The sequence below is a fragment of the Coptis chinensis genome, chromosome 5 (genome assembly GCF_015680905.1).
Source record: "Coptis chinensis isolate HL-2020 chromosome 5, ASM1568090v1, whole genome shotgun sequence".
Lineage (NCBI taxonomy): Eukaryota > Viridiplantae > Streptophyta > Magnoliopsida > Ranunculales > Ranunculaceae > Coptis > Coptis chinensis.
The window spans coordinates 40,200,175-40,225,341 of record NC_141460.1 but is presented as its reverse complement, the minus strand read 5'-3'; the positions used below and the strand labels follow the sequence as shown (position 1 = coordinate 40,225,341).

The window sequence follows — 25,167 nt, the reverse complement described above, 5'->3', positions numbered from 1 at the left end:
GAATTATAATTTATAAATGAAGGTAAATGGTTCCACCGGATCAAACCTAGGTTGAACCAGGTCCAACCATTTGAATAGAAAATCGGTTTGATGACTGGTCCGGTTTTCAAAACATTGGTCAAAATTTTGTGTTTGCCAAAATTACGTACACCCGTAATATATAGAACGCATACCGAGCAAGTACAATCTTGGTTGAGGCTGTTTTTTCATTTTACATGTGCCAATACTTTATTTAACATTCTCATCCATTATAAATAGATAGCTAAGGAATAGCTAGAGATTGTAGTAGAAAAATGGTTGCCAATGTTGCAGTACTCCTTGTTATGGTAGCCATCAGCAGTCTCTTCATCTCCAAAGCTGTGGCTGTGGAGGCGAAACCAACAGTTATCATAGTTGGGGCAGGAATGTCCGGTGAGTATAGTATCTAGTAAGTGCTTAGGCTCACCAGAGCTGGTACATTGCAAGTGCACGAGCATCTAGCTATGAACGTAACTCCTTCATGAGCCTTCGTTCTCCTACCTCATTTCTAATGCTTTGTTCTTTCAATTTTTCAGGGATATCGGCAGCCAAGAGGCTTTCGGATGCAGGAATAAAAGACATATTAATACTAGAAGCTACTGATAGAATTGGTGGTCGTATTCATAAAACCAATTTTGCAGGACTATCTGTAGAAATGGGAGCCAACTGGGTTGAAGGAGTTAATGGTAAAGAAGTCAACCCCATCTGGACAATGGTGAACAAGCTCAAGCTCAAGACATACTTCTCTGACTACGAAAATTTAACTGCAAACACTTACAAGCAGGCGTATGTAACGGCAAACCAAACACTTCCACATACTTGCAGCACTATCATAGCTAGCCATATACATTTTTGTGCAAACATGAACAGTATTAATAGGCTTAGCCAGCTTGATTTAATGTACTAAGTTTTATGACAAATTTGTTCTTATTAACACTTTTTGTTACTTTTTTATTTTGAAGTGGTGGACTGCACGAAGAATCCATTGTAAAAGCACTCTTTGATAAATCGGGTGAACTCTCGGACTTCAGTGAAAAGTTATCGACGTCTATGTCATCACGGAAAGAGGAAGATATCTCGATCTTGACATCTCAACGACTTAAAAATAAGTAAATTAAACTCCCTAAACTCTTTCAACATGAATATGTATTATGGCATAAGGTTTTCTCCAAGTAGCCCAGCAGTAGTAGCACGGCGAAGAATGCCGACCGCAACTGTTGGTGAAGACTGTTCGATAGAGAATACACATATATTAATGTTGAGAAGATAAAATCTTGAAAAATGTGATTACAGCAACCCATTAAACATTTTAAAATAGGAGGAAATTTCGATCTTATGCGGCTACCGCGTAGGAGTATAGGACAGATAACTCTCGATCTTATGCTAGTATCACTCCACCACAATAATGGATTCTTTTTATTGCCAAGTCTTTTTACTTAATTGGTAGTGGAAAGTTGAAACTACATGCTAAAGATCGATTTCTTTGCCCTTTGGGTTTTATTGTCTTGGTTGATAATTTGTGAATCGACTAGTTCAATAAAAAAAAGAGTAAAGAAAAGACCGATTACTTCCGAAACATGTTTAACTCTTTCAAATTACTCATGCAGTGTCCCATCAACTCCAATAGAGATGTCTATCGACTACTACAAATATGACTATGAGTTTGCTGAACCACCAAGAGTGACAAGTTTACTAAACACAGAACCTTTGCCTACATTTTCCAACTTTGGTGAGGATCTTTATTTTGTTGCTGACCCCAGAGGGTATGAAAGTGTTGTTCATTTAGTGGCCCAAGAGTTCCTTCAAGTCGACAAATCCGGAGTTATAACAGATCCCCGACTTAAGCTTAACAAGGTGAATAAAAATCAGTACATGGAATTTGATATTTTCTTTTCAAATATATGCTAGAAAATCACTAACATTGCATAATATGCCATATAGGCGGTTATAGAGATACGCCATTCAAGAAGTGGCGTGATCGTTAAGACAGAGGATGGCTCAGTATATAGAGCCGGATATGTAATGGTGTCCGCGAGTGTTGGTGTTCTTCAGACTAATCTCATCAACTTTGAGCCCGACTTACCGGTTAGTCTATCTCTTGGTTTACTAACTAAATTAAGTCAATACCACTCTCTGGATTATAAAATTTTATTTTGTTATTTTTGAATCAGACATGGAAGATTATGGCAATATATCAATTCGACATGGGTATTTACACCAAGATTTTCCTCAAGTTTCCATACAAATTTTGGCCAAGCGGGAATGGCACGGAGTTCTTTTTGTATGCGCACGAAAAGAGGGGTTACTACACAATTTGGCAGGTAAATAGATAGAAAAAAATGTGGATGGATAACAAACTATAACTGAAATCAAACATTAGGGTTTAAACTATTTTTTTGAGCAAATTTGGATATCCATGTGTACCACATTTTGCAACGTTTGGTTCTGTTTCACTTCTATCGATCCATTCATTTCATACGTGTCACGTTTTTCTTCTTTTTCTCTAATTATTTTCCTATATGACTATTTCTTATATGGCAAATGATGGGATATTAGTACATCTGCTGCTGTAAGATTAATTAGGCAACTCCCCATGCACGAATCATGTGCTCTATACTTAAGTTATGAGACTAGTGGAAATTATTAGACAGTTATGACTAAATTAAAAATAGGACGAGAGCATTATCTGGTCATGCTATCTTCTTCCAAATCTCAATAGCATACTGACTGACAAATTTGAGAATATGTAAGATCGTTTGTTTCATCTGGTTATATAAGTATATAACCAACAAAAGCAACACGCCCTTTCTTTGAGACTAGAGTTTTCGAGGTCTCTTCTTGCAGAGGAAGGCTCAAGGCATCAGTATCACATGCCAGAGGAGTAAGTGACCACTTGCCCGACATAAACAAAGTGAAAGTTTCGGAAATGTGATCACCCGAGACAGCTCTGGAGAGGAAGATGGTGCACTGAGCCCAAATCTTGAACTGTTTTATGTGTTTCTTTTTTCTGTTTAACAAAAATTTGAAGCCTTCTTAAAATTTCCTACTGATTACATTTGGTTGACATGGATAGAAACAACCACACCACCATATATGATTGTTAATTCTAATGGTTGACTACGTAATATAATGATTTAAAACAGAAGAGGTGAAGGGGTGTGAATCTCTCTCCTGGTGAAGGAAGAAAGGATGATTCTTATCTCTCAATGGGCCCAATTGACTAGGAGACTCAAGTCCGACTTGATATTACGTTTAACTTTTCGGTCCAATTAGTGGCAGTCCATACCACCATTTGCCACATAAGGATTAGCCACATAGGAAAATAATTAGAGAAAAAGAAGAAAAACGTGATATGTATGAAATAAATGGACGGAAGTGAAACAAAACCAAACGTTGCAAAACGTGGTACACATGGATACCCAAACTTCCTCAAAAAAATATTTAAACCCCAATATTTGATTTCAGATATAGTTCGTTATCCATTTATGTATTTTTGTCAAATACATAAGTATTTTCAACTGAATATTATTATTATTATTTTTTTGTATCACCTTCAATTGGATATGAGTACTTACCCACCTAGAGATAGGGCCACTGTTTTGAACCCTTTTCATAAGGCCCGTGTTTCATTCTTGCAAAAGTTCGCCTAAAGCAAGTGGTGTCTAAATTCTAAATTGCACATAATATATACGCCTTAACACTATTAAAGAATTGAACATTTATGATTTCGATTTTGTAGCAACTGGAGAGGGAGTACCCTGGAGCCAATGCTCTTTTAGTTACAGTAACTGATGATGAATCAAGAAGAATTGAGCAGCAACCAGATTCTGAAACCAAAGCCGAAGTTATGCAAGTATTGAGGGACATGTTCGGTAAAAACATCCCAGAAGTAACTGATATACTGGTTCCAAAATGGTGGTCAAATAGATTCTACAAGGGCACATTCTCAAATTGGCCGATTGGAGTTACTCGATATGAGTACGATCAGATAAGGGTAATATATTACGTCTCAACTTTTTGTTTATTTTTCCCAAAAAATTTAGTATGTGGAAAATTTAAGCACATGTTATTCATTTGATGTAGGCACCTGTTGGAAGGATTTATTTCACCGGTGAGCACACAAGTGAGCACTACAATGGTTATGTTCATGGTGCATACCTTGCAGGTTGGTAATCAAGATCAGCATATATAATAGTGATTTCAAGTTGCTCACTAGAAAACTGTCTAGTAATAATCATTTGTAAAATTCAGGTTTATCATTTTACGTTTTTTTTTCAGGTATTGATAGCGCCGATATGCTGATAAAGTGTGTCAAGGGGAGAATGTGCAAGTATGATGTAATGCCGAAGGGGACCTAGTGTCGATACCAATATTAATTAGGATTATTAAGTATTTAATCTTGCTATGACATTCGGCGTATGGTCTGGTCTGTCGGAGAGTTCTGCATTTTTCTTTGGGCTTTTTTCTTTTTGGTATTTTTTCTTTCTTGTACTGAAGACAGTTTCATCTCAAATAAATAAGCAGTATTAAATTCCGGTGGATAGTAGTAGAGGTTAATAGGACCTTGCTTTCGCTAATATTGCATGTTCTTGATTTGCATTCACATTTATGTTATGGGACTTCTGGAGAGAGATAGATGTCAATCACCGTATATCTTCCCATACGTGGGGACTGGAGGGAAATTGAAGAGCAGTCAGCTCCATTGTATTCCTCTGAGACTCCCAGGATATGGTGATGCGTCAGGCTCAAATAAATTTGAGATCTAGCTTGGGCGTGTAAGCTAAAAATACGCTAAAATTGCTCGCAATGTATCCAACTATTTTAACTTTCTGGGATTTATTGAGCCTATCACCCTTCTAGGTCCGCCCCGACTCCATAAGATGTACAGTCGTGCAGAACACTTTCTACCACAAGCCCACAACTACGGTAACTAATCTGCTTATATATAGTAGCCATTTGGCCCGACCTATGGCCGGACTTGCTACATAAATAGCTAAAGGCTCAAAAGCCTAAAGTTCACTTGAATAAATAATATATTTATATTGATAGAACGGGGTGACTTGCTACATAGATAGTTAAAGACTCAAAAGCCTAAAGTCCACTTGAATAAATAGTATATTTATATTGATAGAACGGAGTGACGTGGCTTCTTGGGAGCATTCTCAACTACTCAGTATTAACCTGGCCCATGGCCGGACTTGCTGTATAGATAGATAATGACTCGTAAGCCTAAAGTCCATTTGAATAAATAATATATGTATATTGATAGCTAATAATTCATATTGCATACTTTTTGTTTGAAGGGTTTATGTTTTTCTAATTTTTTTAAGGGTTTTGACGAAGGGTTTTATTTATATTTTTGGGTTATTATTGTCTTAAATAACAATTCTTATCACTTACCTATATAAACTATATCAAAATATAACACAACAATCAAGGAATATAACACATACTCAAAACATACCATATGTTTAAGCGATAACCGAATTATATTCATTGCGTACAATGGTCTCTTCATCTACGTAACACACAACCTCTATTATCTAGTGAATTCATTGCGTCGAATCACAATGAGATCATTAAATAATGAGAGTTCATACGCCAAGATATTAATAGTTATAGATGGACATGAACTTTCAAATTCTAATACAATGCAGGAAGGAACTCATTCTTGCTACCTTTTGAAAGTAGTCTTACTTTTATAATTGGTTTTAATTTTTTTAGACTAATTAATTCCTATGATTTATAATTGTGTTGAATCACCAAAGAAATATATTCAGATGCACAAATGGAATCTCCGATAAACAAAAAGACATATAATTCATTAACTAAATTGAGTAAATAGGTGAAGGAGGTTGTCGTCTTGGTAATGGTGTCAGCCGCGACTTAAGAGAAAATATTTTAAGATCAGTGACCCCAAACCTGTCTTAACGAAAAAAAATTCGTGTTCCTTAATATTCTTAAGAAGAATATAATTTGTTGAGTTAACGAAAAAAATATACATAATTCATAAACATGTATATAAACGCGTATCTAGATTAAATCGATTGGTTACTCAGCTAGACATAGATTGTAAGTCCTAAAACAATGCATTAAAAACACTTAGGCAACCGACACACATAAGGCTTTCGTGTTATGTATTAGACATTTTTCACCAGCAGTGTTACGCAAGTATGGTATTCTAACTCAAAACTCCTTACTAATTTCAACAAAGTAATGATTAGAAGTTGATATTTATGAAATTATGATGGGTTTGAGACTTGAGAAGCTAGAGTATTTTAATAGAATTACAATTGGTTTGAGACTTGAGAAGTTGAGAGAGGGTACGTGAAACTTTTAAATGAGAAACAAACATCCACGTGGGCTTTACTCTCTCCTAAGAGAATGCCACCTAGGAGAGGACTAGCCACTTCAGATGTACTCTATTTTAATATAGAGAGAGGTGATGGTAGATTAATTTATATCATTTAGAGCAAATGATTTTTTTTTAAAACACGAAAACCGAATTATTTCTAATGATTAAAAGAGTCACACAAAAAAAAATTAACTTGGGTTGACCGTGTTTTTTTTGTGTGTATTTGGAGAGGAGACCCTAATTTCCCATCTAGTGTGGGGAAATCCTAATTGGCTCATCTAGTGGAGGGTAATATTCGTTAACCCTATATACTAACAACATAAGCAAAGCAAATAAGCAAAGCAGAAGATTAACACATCTAAATCTGACATGTTTGTCAATCTTTATGTATATATATCGATAAACCCAATCATACATTACCCAAAACCATGAGTACTTAAAAAATAATAATTACAATGGGGTATCTCCTTACAATGTAATATATTGAAAGATAAAACATAATTACAAAAAGTAAACCTTGACAGAGACAAACGCTAAAGCTTCTAACAAATTAGTGGGTATCTTATATGTGAAGTATGATATTCTTTTATCATTGACATGAGTGCTTGGCATTGGCTATGAAGTAGTCAATCGACCTCTTTAGTTACAGCTCTAACACTTGAGCTTCCAAACAATGGTTTCTTACATGTTGTGCATTCCTGTGATTCTTTCAACATCCTCGTGGAATCTATTACTCACCTAAACAAAACACAAAAGAAACAGAAAATTTAATTATGCAACAATAAGAACCAAAATGTATTTGTATTTCTAACACTTATAAGCATAAGCAATCTGCATTCGGTAACATATTTATATGCTTGCATGCGAAAAAGGATCAAACTCACCCCTGCACCCTTATTAAGGAGAGTGGTCGATTTTCTTGTTTTCCTATAGAGCAATGGCGTAGATAATGGTATTTATAATGATCGATTTCCTGGTTTTTCGTGACAAAAGAAAGAAGAGGAAAGAGAAAAAATTCGATCTGATTACAATAGGAAATTTGCTATTGTTATTATTGTTACAATTAGTAAGTACACAATATATATATAGTGGGTCGACGAGACCGTGTGTTGGCAATTTGGTAAAATTCTCATGAACGGTATTTCACGCCTAAGCATGTTTATGTATGACCTATTTGGCAACTCAATAAAAAAATAAAAATAAAAATACTGACTTTGGATTATGTTGATATCAGAAGGATTGATAGGTGCAGCTAACATTTTGACGCACACTTGGTTTTCTTTAATTTCCACACCTGGAAGATTTACTATTCTATTTCAAATGAACGAACTCTTATTAGTAACATAACACACTTCAAAGAAAGAAAGAAAGAAAGAAGGGATATATTTGAAGCTACCTAGAGACGTGATCAGGTGGTCTGTGTTGCTCGTAAACCATCGCTTACGATGGTGGAGACATCATGTTTGTTGAAAATAAGTTCGAACACTCACCAACATCTTTCTTAGTCCTCCCTGGAGTGGTAGACTCGCTTTCATCATTGTCTCTACTATTTTCTTTGGTCACTCATTTGTTTTTGAGTTACTACCCTTATGTTGCTAGATACTAATGTCATACTAAAACATTACAATACTCAATAGTGGTTCCATAGTCCAATTTGAGAATGCAACGTATAAGTTGCCAAATACTAATGTCATGCTAAAACATTTACCTGAATCAAGTCAATCGCTCCTCAGATAGTGTGCAACACTTCTTAATCAGAAAATGGATTTGTGCTTCAAGTGATGACTGTAGTTTCTTCCTGAGACCACCTTCAAATTTACTTAATGGGCGGGATAACATAACAACAGAGCTCGACCCTTTTATTTGCAAAATGGACCTAGGTAAGTCGATTATATTAGATGATTGGTTCATTGATATAGTTTATGCAGAATCCTCTATGTTGGAGCCAGAGTTTGTAGTCTCCGAAAAGTTGTAAATAAAAACAAAAAGAACAGGTGTGCACTACCCTGGAAACAATGATGAATGGGAACCCGAACCCGACATCAGTGAAATAGCTGAAGAATGGCGACGTGTGACACCATTACCACCAAGTCTACCAGGAGACGGATTCTTAAAGGAGGTTGGTACAACATATGGTTGTGTCAAGGATGAAGAAGACGACGACTTGGAGATCTGTGATGGTTTAATTTGGGCTTGGACAAATGGAACCATAGCATTCTTTGCATCCTGTAGTAATCACTACACCAAAACAGGATATTAGTAACGCTCCAGTTTTTTGCTTAGTAACAGTTTTTAAGTGTAACTAGGTTCCTAACGTTTTATAAGCGTTACAATTATATATAAAGTGTTACTTTAATTTTGCCAAATATGAGAATTAATTTGTTACGTTTTAAAATTGTTTGTTTGGACCAAAAAGCGTAAATAAATCGTAAATATTAAATATAACATTAAAAATAATAGCTAAAAATTAGAATTTAAAATTTCTAAATTAAAATTTTCGGTGAGAGGAAAGAAATTTCGGTGATAGGGAAAGGCCAAAATTCTCGCGCTCTTTTCCCCTATTTAAGATTACTAATGAACAGCCCTATTTTCATCTTTCTCTCGTTCAACAAGTTCATCCTTCAACAAGTTTTGGGAGTCAGCACCGGTCGCCATTGCCGCCGCTATTAGGTAAGGTTACTTTTGGCGCCTTCTTCTTTCTCGATTTTGTATGTTTCATCATCTCATCTCTTTTTCAATTTTTCACTCTACTACTAGGTGATATCACAACTGAAATTAACTTGGGTGTTGGTTGGCTACAGATTATAACCAAAGGTGCGATTTTTATTACTTGTTTTATTCATAAAAAATTTGATTTTTGTGGTTTGATTTTGCTCTTCTATATGTAATTAGTAATTACTTATTTTAGTTATGTTATGATTTATATTTTTCCTGGTTTGTGGATTGTTAGATTAATATTCATGCTAGCAAACACACACACGCAGTCAATATAATGAATACACCATCCGTTTTGATGACAAACCCAAACCCAAACTCAACTTCATACGGTTTAAATATCAGACCCAAGAAAGATACGGTGTGGACAAAAAGGCGGTTAACGGTTTGCGTAGCTTACTTGGTAAAGGACTCCTTTAGTTTAGCGGTCATGGATCGATTCTAGGTGGTGAACTTTTATACCCCTATTATCGAGTTCACGCTCGATCTAGCAAATCGACTTTTCGGATGAGTTCCATAGTTTTGGACAGACAGGTGGGAACCGGGAGGTAAAGCCTCCGTTAAAGCAATCGGGCAAATGCTAGTATACTAGCTTACTAGCTTTAGTAGCTTGTGTACTAGCCCTGTTAAAGGAAGAGGGCGCTGATTTGGGATGCTAACTAAGTAGATCGTAAAGCGAGGTGCGAAAGCAAGCGGGCAACAAGTGGATCGGGCTAACGGTTTATTTGCTCGCGTTAGGCTTTCTGCTCGAAAGAGGTGCATAGGAACGATTAAGCCGAAGATAGAGCAAAGCTCAACCAATGGGCTATTTGCTATAGTTTAAAGCCCGTTCATAGAAGGTCCGGAGACATGAGAAGGTGGTTTACTTACTTGCTGCTTTTAAGAGCAAGGCGGTCTAGCTCTTTGTTCCAAAGCTTTCATGCCACCTAAAGGGAGAACGAGATGCGAAGAACGGGCAAAGGAGCAGATCAGGTTGTTTACTTACTTTTTAGCGTGAGCGTACTTGTGTGTTAAAGGAGTACTTTATTTGGGCTGCTAAGTAGAAGTAGAAGCTATAGGCGAAGGCTTTCGCGCCTTCTTTGTTAAGTAAGGTGGAAGCTAGCTACTTGCTTGTTAAAGGTGCTTGCCCGCTGCTATTTGTGGATCCGGAGTTACGCCCTATAGCCGATTGTTCTACTTTCAATCCTTAGTATTAGTAGCGGGTATTAGGTGAGAGGGCCTATCTCATAGCATGTTATCGCGGCTTTCGGATACCTTTCCATGCTTTTAACAAGCCACCACACGACCTTGCTCTTATAAGCAAGTAGCTTTGATTTGGGAATAATTTGGAAGTAAAGTAGTATGAGTTGAAGTGAAGGGCTAGTAAGTAATAATAAGTAGAGCGAAAACTTGTTGGTGAACAAAAGACGTATGACTTGAGAAAGTAAGATCTCCGATCCGTTGTCGGAAAAGGAGCTCTAATGGTACTTTAGAATAAGAATATAATAGGGACTAATAGCCAAATCCGGGCTTTTGAGTTTGTAGCTAGGCAGCTACTCTCTAGCTTCCAGCTATTCTTCCTTCTCTTATGGGACTTGAAGCCAAGTAAAAGGCAGCTTGTTGTTGAAGTTATAGTCTTTAAGATATGGGACTTAGGCGGGGAACCTCGGTTAAACAAACTAGTAATCTAATCAGTCATATAATCTTAGGTTTCGCTACGACTTATCACCGCCAAGTAAACTACCTTAACCCCCGAAATCTAAGTAAGGAGTTGGCAGCGTTCGAAGCTAGGAGTTAAACCAAGGCCGCTATTCGGACTTAGAGATAGTAGTTCCCAAGTATGATATGAAATAGGAAGGATAAAGGCCTTGTCCTACTCTAATACAAGTAAGTAGCTACTTATTTACCTTAATCCCCCGAAGTAAGGATTTTGAAGCTCGGGGAGCAAGAGTAATCAGTAGTTGCTACGCCGGGGAGCTAGTCCCCAGAATCGCGGGCGATTCGAAGTTCTTTACAAGACAGATGGGAACTGTAGCTAACAAGTGTGCCCCCGAGTGGAATCCTACTTATACTCTTTTCTACTATATTGGCGGGACGGGTGCCAAGTTATTAGTAGCTAGGCAGCTAAAGGCAGTAGTAGTTCAGTCAGTCGGGGCATGAAGCTACGTGTGTTCTATTTGCGGTCGTGAGACAGAGGTCAGAGGCAACTTGTTATATAGGTAGCCGTGCGTGTTAATAGATCTTCTTCTATACTAGTAGTAGTGGGTGAATCGGTTTCTTAGGTAAGGTTTAGTTTCTTTATTAGAAGGATAAGCACGGTTATTCTTTGTTTGTCCCAACATCCGGCCCGAGGTAGGCTACTAACTTGCTCGTTAGAAGTAGTTAACGAACGGAAATAAGGCCATTTGATGTCTATAAGTGAAGATTGGATGGATGCCCGCTCCTTGGGTATGCTTTCAAAAGGGCTGTTTTCATGCGTGCTGGTGTTCGTGGTCCGCGTTGTTTTTCTATTCTCGTGGGGTGTGTGGCGCATCTACAAGTTGAGAGTGTGCTTTCGGGCAAGTGGGCTAACCGGAACTACTAGTAACGGATTTTGCCGCAATAATGAGTAAGGGAATGGAACTCTTGTTTGAGAACTTTAGCTACGGACTTAGGTTAGCTAGCTCAGCTTCTCCTATGGCTATTTGGATTAAGGAAGTAGGGTAATGCGCAGACAAAGAAGGCCTAACTTTACTTATTTACTTTGTTTGGAGTACTACTTTCCATATATTCAGCCCCGAAAAAGCAGTGATTTGAAAAACAAACCCAGTTTCACCCCTCCATAACTTCCCTCACTTATAGATAAGATAATTTTCATTTTCAGCAAAAAATTTAATGGCGTATATTGTGTTTGAGGGAGTAATTTGGTAGTGAATTAAAAATGAACCCAAATGCTTCTCTAATCTAATCTAATTCCATTTCTTTAATTCAAACTCCCTAAACTCAATCAAACCTTACATTGAAATCCAGAAAACCAGTAGGCATGTTTTAGAAATATTTTTTTCAATCAATCTCTCTCTTTTTCTATGGAGTGACAACTGAATAAAAGAAAGAAAAAAGATTGGATTTGTGGAAATATTAATGAGAGTGGAGAATCAACAAACAAAGTGGTGGGTTATATAAGTATTTTCGTTTTATTTTGGTGGAACTCTCATTAACATCTCTGTATTTATTATTTCCATCTTATTCATCTCTCTCAAATTTTTGAAATAATGGCGATAACTTGATTAAAAAGAGGTTGCCTTCGAAATTGAGAAATGTGACCTTTGGATCTTTGGAAATTGAGAAATTTAACTAATGGTTGGATCTTTCAGTGGTCATAGACACACCTTTAATTTCGGGGTTAATTGAGTTTATCATAAGAAGAGATCGAAATGCAAAATTAGAAAGAACTTTCAAAACAAAATAATTTCTTTGAAAAACAGAAAACAAAGATCTGACGGAGAGATAGTAGAACCAGCGAGCTCTCTAATTTTTTGGCATTTTTTCATATTATTTTTGTATTCTTGTTCGTCTAATAGATGTGGTCTCTACGTAGATCGAACTAGCTAATCATGATGCACACCATCCGACTCTAAACTGAGATAACTAGTAGCTGTGTGTCTATGAATTGTGTTTCTACTTTCCTACAAGTTATCGTCTCATGGTTGTAGCATTCATTGGCTCACCCTGGAACAAAATCCTGGCTCCGTCACTGATTGTTAGTAGTATCTAACTCCTTTTTTTTTTTAGTTTGATAGCGTGGATAGGGTTTTCTAGAGTTCATGCTGGAATGGGTTGAATATTTAAACAAAGAATAACCCATGTCTTGTTTCTGGTAACTGTGGGTTTTAAAAGATAAAATCTGAACTAGTACACAAAGTATCTCTTTTTGAAATTCAGATTCATATTTGAAGCAAGTTCAAAATTTTCAAACTTGTATCGAAGTGATTTGACAGTCGCGATCCTATTGGTCGAGCCTTTGGAATAAAATCTACAATGAACTACATGAGTTTGTATATATGTGCAAACCGATAGCATATATTTATATTTTTTAAGACTGAATTTCGGGCAATTATCTTGAGTAGAGTTAATGCATGTTGGGGAATGAGAAGTCTTTTATTTTGTCTTGCATTTTGTGCTTATATGTTATAATGCCTTCAATGTTAAAATGTAGGCACCGTTTAGCTTGTTTACCGAGATAGTTCAATATTTATAGAACGTTATGCATCAAATTTTCATAAACAGATAGTGCTAAAAGCCAGGCTAGTAGGAAATGACATTGACCCTATCACTTGTTCCTTGTGTTTACTTGATGTGCTACTTGCAGAATGTCTCAACCGATTCCAAAAGATTGGATGAATGAAAATGACAGACTTGGGAGTGTGTATAGGCAGGGGGTTTCCGATTTTATTCTATTCGCTAGTGGCAAAGACGAAACGTCGACCACGTGTCCTTGCCCATGTAACAAATGTCGAAATAGGAAAAGGTTTGCATATGATATAGTTAGAAAACATTTGATTCATAACGGTATAGAATCAACATATCGCGGTATGGGTTTTACATGGTGAGAACCCATATAAGGATCGAATGGTAAACCGAGTTGAAGAAGAAAATAGTGAGAAAGGACTAGGGATAGGGAATTTTGTTGATGTTGCTTATGGCATGCATGAAGAATTAGTGGGTGATTTGAGTGGAGGCGATGGAAGTCGTTTGAAGATGTTGAACCACCTATTGTTCTAGAACCTGATTTGGGTAAGAGGTACAATGAATATAAGAAAAAAGCAGAAGAAAAATTATACCCCTCATGTGAGGCTCCTGTCACAACCCTTTCAGCAGCTGTGGACCTCCATAACTTGAAGAAGCAGTATAATTGGTCGGGAAATAGTGTGACCGCGCTTTTGTCTTTGTTGAAAACGTGGTTGCCAGATGGAAACACTTTGCCTTCTAAGTATCCTGCAATGAAGGCAATGTTGAAAGATCTGGGAATGAAAGCTGAGTGCATAGATGCATGTGAAAATAATTGTATGCTATATTATAAGACTGAAGCTGATTTGATAGTGTGTCCTCAATGTGAAACGCCTAGGTACAAAGTAAAGGAGGGGAAATCTGGAAAGAAAGAAACAAAAGAGGCGAGAAAAGTATTGAGACATTTCCCTTTGATTCCTAGACTTAAAAGGTTGTACACTATATCATGGATAGCACGTGAAATGACGTGGCACTAGTAGAGCGACACCTTCTTGGAATTATATGAGGCATCCAATCGACTCGCTTCAGTGGAAGACATGTAAAGATGATTGGCCAGATTTTGCTAAGGAAGGGCGTAATGTTTGGCTTGGAATTGCAACTGATGGATTCAATCCACGTGGTGTTCAATCCACTGGTTATAGTTGTTGGCCTGTTTTCGTGGTGCCTTATAATCTGCCACCGTCTTTGTGCATGAAATCTGAGTTCCATATGATGTCGTTGTTAATACCTGGGCCGAAGGCACCGAGTCAAAACATCGATGTATTCCTTAGACCACTAGTTGATGAGTTACAACAGTTATGGAAAGAAGGGGTGGCGACTTATGACATGCACAAACAGGAGCATTTTACTTTGAGGGCTATGTTGATGTGGGGCATTCATGATTTACAGATATGGCAATTTATCAGTACATTGTAACACATGGTTACAAAGCCTGCCCTATTTGTGGTGATGAAACTCCGTCTATGCATCTTCAAACGCAAGGAAGATCGTTTATACAAATTACGGATGTTTCTTAAATCTGATCACCCATTTAGGCAAGGCAAGTACTTAGGAGTTAAGACAAAAGAGTTAAACCCTCCTCCGCCAAGGTTAAAGGGAGAAGTAATTGAGAAAATGTTAAGTCGCGGTCCATTATGTACACGGGAAAGTATTAAAAGGTACCAAACGGAGTATAGATGATGTGGATGTGGTTGCTATTGGAGATGATGAAGATGATGAAGATTATGAAGTTACTGAAGCATGGTATAAGAGGTCTATTCTCTTTGAACTGGAATATTGGCCGAAGCATAAAATTCGACATGTTATTGACGTGATGCACGATGAGAAGAACGTGGCAGAACACATAATAAATGGGATTCTTGACAAGAAAGACAAAACAAAGGATACAGTTCAGGCACAAGAGGATTTGAAGAAAATGGGGATTCATAGTGGTCAATGGATGCAAACAGACCCAATCACAGGGAGATCTGTTAAACCAAAGGCCCCATTTGTTTTGAATAAAGATGAGAAGCTTGAGTTCTGCACAATCTTGAAGAATTTGAAGCTTCCTACAGGTTTTTCATCGAACTTAAAAAACATTGTCACTTTGAGTCCTCCTGGTTTGCTTATAATGAAATCACATGACTATCACGTGATTATGTGTTACTTGCTTCCAGTTTTGCTTCAGCATGCTTTTCCAAAACACCGCGATTTGCGTAGAGCTATTCATCAGATTAGCTTATTTTTTAATCTTCTATGTTCGAAAGTCTTAATCCGAAAGGAAATCCAAGATGCCAAATACATGGTTGCAGAGGCATTGTGTGTATTGGAAAAGTATTTTCCAACCGCTTTCTTTGATATCAGCATCCACCTCTTGGTGCATTTGGCTGATGAAGGGCTGATTTGTGGACTTGTGTATCCTAGGTGGATGTATCCATTTGAAGCGGTATGTAAAATGCCTTTACTTTTATTTTTATTTAGTGGCAATTATTATTATTTTAAACTACAAAGTACAATTTTGGTTTTGTTTATTTTAATAGGGCAATGAAGGAGTGTAAAAATATTCCGAGCAATAATAAACGTTATGTTGAAGGCTCCATTGCGGAGTCCTATATTGTTTCTGAGTCTGTTAGGTATGCTATGGAGTACATGCCAAATTCTCGGGATGGAAATCACAAAGCTACTCGTGAGGCATTTCTAGATGAAGATGGAGAGTATAGTGATGAGGGGCCTATACTTGAGGGTAAAACTGTGATCCTAGGCAAGGAACAATGGATACAAATCCAGGTGGGTTCTTTTTCGATTTCGACATCGAAAAGCTTGATGAACATTACAGGTTTGATTGTTTTTGATAGATTTGACTCAAACATTTACTAGTCTAAAAAGTCGTAATAAATAGTCGTGTCAAACTGTATAAACAAATTGTAGTGAATATCGTGCCTTGCAAGCAACCGCGACGCTTAAGAAAAGGGGTAGCAAAGACGAAGTGGAGATACAGACCGGAGTTTATTGTGTGGTTATATGACAAGGTATTGTTTTATATATAATTTAGTTTAGTAGGATATTACAATTAGTATTTTAATTTTATCTTTCTAATTGTCATTTTTTTTACTTCACAGTTGTTGGTTGCAAAAGACATGATTGTGACTTATGGCGATTTGTCCAAGGACCATTGTTCAAAGCTAAAACATATAAAAAGTACCGTGTTAATGGTTTTGTGTTCTCTACTAGGTCGCATGACGAAACAGTTTCCACACAAGATAGTGGTGTTTGCATGAAAGCAATCACTACAGTTTACGTCGAGTAGGAAAGACAAAAATCCTATTGATTCATCGACTAAGTGGTATGGGGTTATCGAACAGATAATAGAGTTGGACTATACGACTTTCCAGCATGTTGTCTTTTACTGTAATTGGGTGAGGGTGGAGGACAAGACCAATGGTTGTAAACTTTGTCCAGATTCTAATTTAGTGATGGTTAATCTCAATAGGCTAAAGAGTGTTGATCAATACTTTGATGAGCCGGTGATTCTTGCTTCTGAGGCTAGTCAGGTGTTTTACTCGGAGGATTTGAGAAATCCTAACTGGTGGGTAGTCATAAATTCGCCTAGGCGATTGACAAGTCGAGTTGATGAACTAGATGCACCAACTGACTTCCAATCTATTCTTGAGGACCAACCTAATTTGCAGCCGTTGATGGAAAGTCTAACCTGATTGTAATAGTTGCACTCTCATATTGTGAGATTTTTAGTTGCATGCAAACTTCTCATTTTCTAGTTTTAAATATATAAACTCTTTCTATTTTTAAGTTTGTCTGTGCAGTTGGGTGAAAGGTGTGTTTGAGTTGTTTTTTTCTTTTTTTTTAATCAAGAATAGTCTCTATAAATGTATACTTTTGAACTTTGTCATTTTTTTGTGGTATCCTAATTTTACCTATTTGTTCTAACATTTTTTTGTCATATAGTAGGCTATTTAATAATGGCACTAGGTCAATCTCAATCTATTGCTTCCCAGCCATCGAAGTTCAAGTCCCACTTTCCATTTCATAATTCAACTTCAGGACTCTCACACACATCTCAGCCTTTCGGAAACTCACCAATGATTACCAAGTTACCTATAGAGTTCGATGAGGATGGCGCCGCATTTGTGGGTCCTAACCATGCCAAATGGAATACCCAGGTTGGTATTTATGTTCGATCTCAGATTCCAATTCATTACAAGGATTGGAGGAAAATAGATGGAAGCTTCAAGGATAATGTCTGGAATAAATTAATGGTAAGATTTACATGTACTTTAATTTCGATGATAGCATCCATTATTCTTGAATATTAGTATGTTTTTCAAGTCCTATATCTACATGTTGTCCAGCCCTATGTATGGAAATTTACTTAATATAAAATAAACAAAAGTCACTTTGTTCATGTAGGAAGAATTTGAGCCTAATGTTCCCCCAATAGCACGCCGAGAAGTTGAAAAGGACTTTCCCCAAAAGTTCAGATCAGCAAAGTATGCCCTGCGGAAAGAAATTTTGCGTAAGTGCGGGAGCGTGGAAGAAGCTATTGCAGCATGCCCAGATGGTAAGGACCCAAATCATTGGGCTGTGTTTGTTAGAAATGAGAGTACCGCTGAAGTGAGAGCTAGAAACGCAAAGAATGCAGAGAATGCCAAAAAGAATATATATCGACATACTAATGGGCGGGACACATATGCCCATAAACTGGATAAAATGGTAGGTGTCTATTCTTGCACTAACGATTTCTTATCACGTTATGCTAACAACTATTAAGGATTTTTTTTGTAGGATAAAGAAGATCCTAGCAGAAAACATGGACGGGTAGATAGTTGGAAAAAAGGACATGAGCGTCGTGATGGAACTATATTAGCGAGTGCTCGGACCCATTATGTAAGTTTTAATAACATTGAAGCTTGAACTTACCTGTGTGTTGGTATTGTATATAGACTATGTTGCATATTGTATTACTCATATCGGTGGTTAATATTGTAGGAACAAGTGGAGGCTTCTCATAAAAGAAGAAAAGAAGCAAGCGCGGGTGGTGAGGGCAGTGTAATGGAAGTAGACTTCGATAATGATGAGTTGTCTGAAGTCTTTGGGCCCGACAAAGGGAGTAGAACTCGTGGAATCAGCTCCAACAAGTCTAAGAAGCAATTGCAACGTACAGGTATTGCCAAGGCATTATTGCAGCAAGCAAACTCTTCATCCAATTCTGAGTTGAAGGGGGAAATGAATGAGATGAAGTCTTCCTTAGTTAATGTCATGGGCGTGTTAAAGGTGAGTTTGCAGTTTGCACTTGTGCTTTATTGCATACAATATCATTATGTATAACTAATTGTTACTATAAATTGTGTCAGGATGTACTTAAGGCTGTCAAAAGCAATGGAACACCGACTGCTCAACCACCGTGCAACCAAACAACACCAGAAACTGAAGTCGGTTCCAGTTCTATTCGTCACTCGACTCAACAAAACTTGATGAATATGTTTGCAAATTTGAATCCTCCTTCTGGGACGCTTGGTTCTTCACCAAATGTATCTTTATTAGATAGGGATGGTGTAGTGGTTGCTAAGGGGTATGTCATGACAGAGACAAGCTGGAGATTGCAATGGCGAAAAAGTTTCTCGCAGTGAAAAAAAGGTCTACATAGAGGAAGTCTTGGTTGGTGATGCTCTTGTTTTACGATGGGCCCCAAGATGGAGTTAGATTTTGGATGGCTTTAGTGCAGGAGGTCCTTTAATTTGGCTCGAGTCAAGGATGCAAACTTTCTGAACTTGGAATTTTTCAGTATGGTTTGGTTACTTTATGTTTTGAATGTCGTTTGTTTTTTATTTAATATGGATGTCATAGTGACTTGACAAACTTATGGTCTTTTTTGGTATGGATGAGTATTGACTTTAATATGTTCGTACTATATCTATTTATTAAATTTGATTGCAAAGATATGTATGCTTGTTTGCTTAGCAGGTTGAAGAAAGTACTAACCCATTTTTAACTCCACCTGTGCAAATCAATATAATTGGTTTTAACTTTGCGGTCCCAAGCCCGGATAAAGGAGGAGGGAGGATGGTGGAGCCTTGGACTGTTTTTCGCAAACGCTTATAAAGAGAAGAAGGAAGAAGTGGAGCCAGAGGGCGAGTCGATCCGTAAGCGAGATCAAAGGATCAGATTTTATCGATCGCACCGGGTTTATTTTCCAATTCATGTTTATGCTTATTTTTATCATTTTTTTCTACTCAATTCTCGAGTTTAAGCTTTGTTTGACAGATTTCTTTGAAGGCAGAGATGAAAAAGCGTGTATGTTTATCCACTAGAATTCTTAGCAAGAAACAGATTGATGGTTACATCCCAAGCAGAGTTTGGAAATCTGAGAAGTGTTATGGAGATGTAAGGAACCTCCAGTTTTTCCTATTTTATTACATTAACATACATGTGTGTAATGTTTCGAACCAATCTAACCATGCTATTATATTGTAGAGACTGCCGTAAAAATCAACTCTATGGTCAAATTCCTCGGGAACTTCGGTCACTACTGAGAATTTGTTTTCACCGTGAGTTATACTTTCCGATGTTTAATATTAGAGAATGAATCCCGAATTCAGCCTCGGGGAAGAACCTCAGGTTTTAGACTTTTAGGACATTGGCTCTGGACAAATGTGTGTTCGCAGCACCTTTTGACAGATCCCTAGTCGATGCAATCGCGACCGGGTCATCCTTCTCATGATCTTAGTGGCGAAAGATGCAGACCGCACAATCCACCTCCATTTTCTCAAGGAGCTCTGGACAAACCAGTCGTCCCCACTCCATATCTACTCGAATAGTTGTTGTGGCAGGAAAGGTGCAATATATTTGTTGTGGCAATATCCCACGAGGAATTGTTGTTGTTGTGGCGAGGAATAGTTGTTGTGGCGGGTGCAATATTTCAAATTTTGAAAGCGTGAAATTCTATCTTAAAGTCTTTTGATGAAAAGATTCTTTTCGGGGTAGTAATTATTTGTTTCCTTTTGTCTAACATTTTATTTTTTGGTGGTTTGTTTGTGGAAGCTTTTGGTTGTTAGACCCACAATACTTCAAGTGGATTCTCTAGTTTTCACCAGAATAGCGGCCATACAATTAGAATTCACAAAGACATTTTATTTTATTACTTTTTCATTAGGGACTAGGTTATGTAAATTGGAACTTGAAATCTCTAGTATGCTTGTGCATGTTTGATGGGCATTTTAGCCAATTTTGGTAGAACCAACTTCATAGTTTCTGTAACATTTAAGGATTAAGAACAATTGCAGAATTTTTTGTAAATTTGTTAAAACTAGCGCATTAGTTCCATTGAAATTGATCAAAAGTGGTAGGAATTGTTATATTAGTTCCATAGTGCTATACAACCTTTGAAAGGTTGCACTATAAAAAAACTTGTAATTTTTATACTTGCAGTATCTTGTTGGTAATCATTCTATTTTTCTTATTTTCTAGTTTCCCATTCTTTTATTTTCGTGGGATATCTCATCCTACATTTTTGATATTATAGTTATATATAGATATACACCTATACCGATAAAAAAAAAAAAAGATACTTGATCTGTTATTTTTTGCTATTGGTTTGTTGATTGGTGTGTCTGTGGGTCATCTGTGTGGGTACCGCCTTTTACTTGATTCGTTTACCATATATAGAAGAAGATATGTTTGCATTACTTGGAAAATAATTGCACTGGGCAGTTCTGATTTTTCGTTCTCTTATAGGGTGTGGGAAAAGGACAGTTGTAAGATATGTTGCTCGCCTTGGGTCCGCACGCGTAGTTGAGTATAGCTGTTATGATATAATGGGATCCTCCGAGAAAAAGGTTTTCGGGCGCTAGCACATGCTTTCAAAGCAGGTGAGAGGTATTTGAAGCAAGTGAGCTTTGTTTATGACCGACATGGCTTGTTTCGGTTCCCGATGTTGTAACTAATACATGACATTTTTCAGCTACTCTCCAACAATACTTCTTCTCCGCCATTTTGAGTTTTTGGGGAAAGTTTCTTCTCATGAGGGATCATCGATCAAGTTGGTCTTACCACGAAGTTGCATCGTTGTTATCGAGGGAGTTGACTTCACCGCTTTTGATGATCAAATATCTTGCTCGGAGGACGGTGGTGGCTCTACTTCTCTACTTCCTATAGGCATCTGTTAAAAACTTGTATAACTTTGTTATTGTCGATCCACAAAAATGTCCTATAGTGGTTAAGCATTTACACTTAAGTTACATTGACAAGGATTGTGTCCCTATCCAACACGGATACAAAGTGTCCGACATGGCTAAATACCAAAAATTGAGGTATATGAGTATATCACATAGAATATGTTTGCATGTCGTGGTTCGACACATATCGTGCACACGTATTTCCATTAACGGATTATTTTTAGAATATGGATGTCATAGTAACATAGGTTTATAATATCAAGAGAATTTGGCCGGCAAGAAATGGCCTTCTTGTATCTTTCATAAATACACAAGACTATCTCTTACACTTCTCTTGATGAATATTGTACTTTAACAGATCTATTATGGTTCTTGACAAACTTCATAAAAATAAGATTACCGGGTGATCATGATTATTATTGTCAAGAATCTGATGTTTTAATCTTATCTTGCCAAATCAGCATATGAAGGATGCTTTGAGGATACTTGGACATAGGGTAATCTGTTAGTTGCAGATTTGCCGATTCGGAAGGTCTTCCAGCTCCTATTAGACGCCGCCTACCGGTCATGAGATAAGCATGCTCGTTAGTTAAGTGAACCGGGAGATGATATGCTTTCACGCGATCGCAGACCGCACTGAGTCTCAAGTGATGTGAGTGAATTTTGTTGAGTTTTTTATAGTGGTATGGTATGAAAAGCTGTTAATGCAGTCCTTCTTTGGATATTGATAATAATCTAGCTAGCTAGCTTGGCTTATTTTTAAGCCATTTTGTAGGTGCAGTGGTGGTAGGTGATATTGATCCGATTTAGTTAGGTTTGATGGGAATTATAAGATTTAGGGCGTCTTTGTGCTTTATTAAGTTCACATACATTTTATTTCCTTGTACATTGTGCTCTGAGGAGATTGAATGGTTTTATTCATTTCCATGTTAATAAATGGATTTTATAAAATTGAAATGAAAATAAATTCCTGTGTTACTTGGATCCGTCTATAAACTTTTAAAGCGAGCGACATCATAGGCTGCCTATGGACCCATTATCTGCAATTACATTAATCACTTTCCTTCTAACACTCAAACAAAAATCTAATTCAATTGTTGGCTTACAGATCATGAGAAAGAAAGAGGAGAGTAATTTGCTTTCATCCTTAGAAATGATATAAATATATTCATCATTTGTTTTTGTGCGCTCTTTCCTGTTTGACTGATTTCATCGTATATATATTCTGTAAAACCGAATTGTACATGAACTTTTGACATCCATAGTGTTCGTGTTTTGTCCTTTGCCGCTGATTAGTACAGGTGGAACTCAATATTCTGAAGAGACTTTGCCAATGCTGCTCTTAGTTTAATATCTGAAATGGCCATTCCTTGTGAAGAATGGGCATTGAAGAGTCAAACTATGCTCTTATTCTTTGAGGTAATTTTGCTTATAGTTTATATATTTTAATCATTCTGGGACTCATTTCTATAGTCGCGGATAGTCGAAAGGAAGGGGTAAATCTCGGCAAGAACTCCTACCATCTCTAGTTTCCTTATCTAATACGGGTCCTATTCGTGTACTCTTCATCCGTTTATTGTCTTTATTACTCAATATTCTGGTATTGATGATTCTCGATTTCTTTTAGGTTGAAATTTGGTTTCCATGTTCTTGAGATGGCTTCCGAAGACATTACAGTTCATAATGAAGACCTTGAAGGTTTATTATAGCAACAGTAAATGAGTATAGTTTAACCTTTAAATTATCACCTTTTTAATTGTTCACCTTCTTTTTATATTATATTATTTATTTATTTTACTGTTGAGAATATCCTTATGGACAAGGGTAGAATTCTTGAGTTAAATAACAATCATAACCTTGGCTCCACCAAATATTATTCCTTAATTATCTGCATTAGGGCATTATGAGTGTGAGACCTTGGCAAGCTATTCTCGGTTTCTCACCGCCATAACTATTGAAAGATTCTCATGGAAGTTCAACACTACCGTGGAGGGGAACGTAAAGCTAGGATACTTCTATGCTTAAGTTAAAGTGCGATTACCTAGTCTGTGTCTATATTCAACGCGAAGGCTTCGACCATTGATTGATAACATGCATTCACAGACATACATACCATTGATTTATAACATACATTTAATGTAACTGAAATCTTGACATTTATTAACACCCACGGTACAACAGAATTGAATTTTATGAAGGTACATACATGAGCTAATATTAGTGAATTTTATATGTTCGTGGTCCTGAAGCAAGCATCTAATGACAACAACTGCATTATTCAATAACTGATGATGAAGCCTTGAACTGAACGAGATCTTATTTTCTTCCATGCATGGTTTTAGATTTTGAATGATACTGAACTCCAGCTTTGGTTCATTGTGCTTTTGTTCAAGTAAACTAGTGTTTGTTGTTCTTCATCTTAATTAAGTACACTTCATAATCTGCTATAAGAGTCTTGTAGCTGGAACAGCGTAGATGATGTTAGTTTCGATGTTTTTGTTTGGCAGTATGACACTAATCTAATGTAACTACAGACAGCAAAGATCAACCAAGGAAATATAGCGCTGAAGAGAGTGGTTGAGTCCATAGCAAATGGAGATTCTCATGTTCCATTCAGAGATAGCAAATTAACTATGCTGCTGCAGGTAACTCCCATTTCTCTCTGCAGTGTAGGTATTTGGATACCTTCAAGATGAAATTATATAGGGCTTTCATTTAAGAATTATTCCTCTAATTTCATTTTCCGTCTGTAGGACTCCTTTGAAGACGACAAATCAAAAATATTGATGATATTGTGTGCCAGTCCAGATCCCAAGGAAATGCACAAGACTATTTCCACTCTTGAATATGGGGCAAAAGCGAAGTGCATTGTTCGTGGTGGTCATACACCAAACAAGGATAAAATAGGTTCAGAGGCTGGTTCTTTCGTGATTTTGGGTTCAAGGATTGCTGCCATGGACCAATTTATTATAAAGTTACAGATGGAGAATAGACACAGGGGAAAAGGAACGTAATGAAGCCCACAAGGAGCTTATGAAGAAAGAAGAAGAAGTAGCAGCACTAAGGGATAAGCTTGAGCTGATGGAAAGGAGGAAACCAGTTGAGAGTGAAGAGGAGATCAACACGAAGGTCAAAGAAAGGGAAAAGATTCTGAAACTTGAATTAGAGAAGAAGTTACAAGAGTGTCGAGAAAATGGCAGATGAGTTTGTTGAAATGGGGAAGAGGCTTAATGGAGGAGAAGATCTTTGCAGCAGAAGGAGCTTGAGTTATTGAGGAGGCGGTTAGAGGAACTGGAAACCGAGCTACAGCAGTCAAGGGATAAAACTGGACATGACAAAGCACGAGAAGTAGAGGGTAGTGGATTTGCAAAAAGACTTTGGAACTCTATGCAGATGCAGATCAAGGATTGCACACTTGCCGTCTGCGGAAACTTATAGAGATTAACCTTGACGAGGATACTATCAAGCAAGGATTCAACTTTCTCATGCTCGGAGTAAGTACTTCCGAACAATAATCACTTTTATTTTCTTTCTTTATTTATTTCTACTTGTCAATTTCTAGTATCCACTTATCCTCGTCATCTTGGTGGACACTCGGTTTTTAAATTACAAAGAAATTTGCTTTAGTTTAGTTTTTTATGAACTGGAAAGATAAGATTGTTTAAA

General features: G+C 37.1%; 2 protein-coding genes and 1 pseudogene across 2 annotated transcripts; all 3 read left to right on the top strand.

The window, feature by feature from the left end:
* The first annotated feature begins 258 nt into the window (after window positions 1-258).
* Window positions 259-4,621, top strand: LOC147497506 (polyamine oxidase 1-like). Its single transcript, XM_086563708.1, has 9 exons — window positions 259-411; window positions 555-804; window positions 981-1,127; window positions 1,626-1,872; window positions 1,960-2,103; window positions 2,190-2,339; window positions 3,758-4,012; window positions 4,102-4,183; window positions 4,297-4,621. Exons 1-9 carry the CDS (start codon window positions 294-296, stop codon window positions 4,374-4,376), a joined length of 1,473 nt encoding a protein of 490 aa, XP_086419834.1. The 5' UTR covers window positions 259-293; the 3' UTR covers window positions 4,377-4,621.
* A 6,468-nt stretch (window positions 4,622-11,089) lies between these two features.
* Window positions 11,090-14,749, top strand: LOC147497505 (uncharacterized; annotated as a pseudogene).
* A 2,540-nt stretch (window positions 14,750-17,289) lies between these two features.
* Window positions 17,290-18,957, top strand: LOC147497504 (uncharacterized). Its single transcript, XM_086562913.1, has 5 exons — window positions 17,290-17,586; window positions 17,738-18,040; window positions 18,113-18,214; window positions 18,317-18,601; window positions 18,682-18,957. The coding sequence occupies exons 1-5, from the start codon at window positions 17,290-17,292 to the stop codon at window positions 18,955-18,957; spliced, it is 1,263 nt and encodes a 420-aa protein (XP_086419039.1).
* Window positions 18,958-25,167: the final 6,210 nt, after the last annotated feature.

What these genes read in the sequence shown, in the direction of transcription:
- LOC147497504 (XM_086562913.1), top strand. Translation starts at nt 17,290, where the DNA reads ATGGCACTAGGTCAATCTCAATCTATTGCTTCCCAGCCATCGAAGTTC. An exon ending in ATGTCTGGAATAAATTAATG is followed by an intron (nt 17,587 to 17,737) that starts GTAAGATTTACA and finishes TTGTTCATGTAG; the next exon opens with GAAGAATTTGAGCCTAATGT. An exon ending in CCCATAAACTGGATAAAATG is followed by an intron (nt 18,041 to 18,112) that starts GTAGGTGTCTAT and finishes TTTTTTTTGTAG; the next exon opens with GATAAAGAAGATCCTAGCAG.
- LOC147497506 (XM_086563708.1), top strand. Translation starts at nt 294, where the DNA reads ATGGTTGCCAATGTTGCAGTACTCCTTGTTATGGTAGCCATCAGCAGT. An exon ending in TCTCAACGACTTAAAAATAA is followed by an intron (nt 1,128 to 1,625) that starts GTAAATTAAACT and finishes TTACTCATGCAG; the next exon opens with TGTCCCATCAACTCCAATAG. An exon ending in GTTACTACACAATTTGGCAG is followed by an intron (nt 2,340 to 3,757) that starts GTAAATAGATAG and finishes TCGATTTTGTAG; the next exon opens with CAACTGGAGAGGGAGTACCC.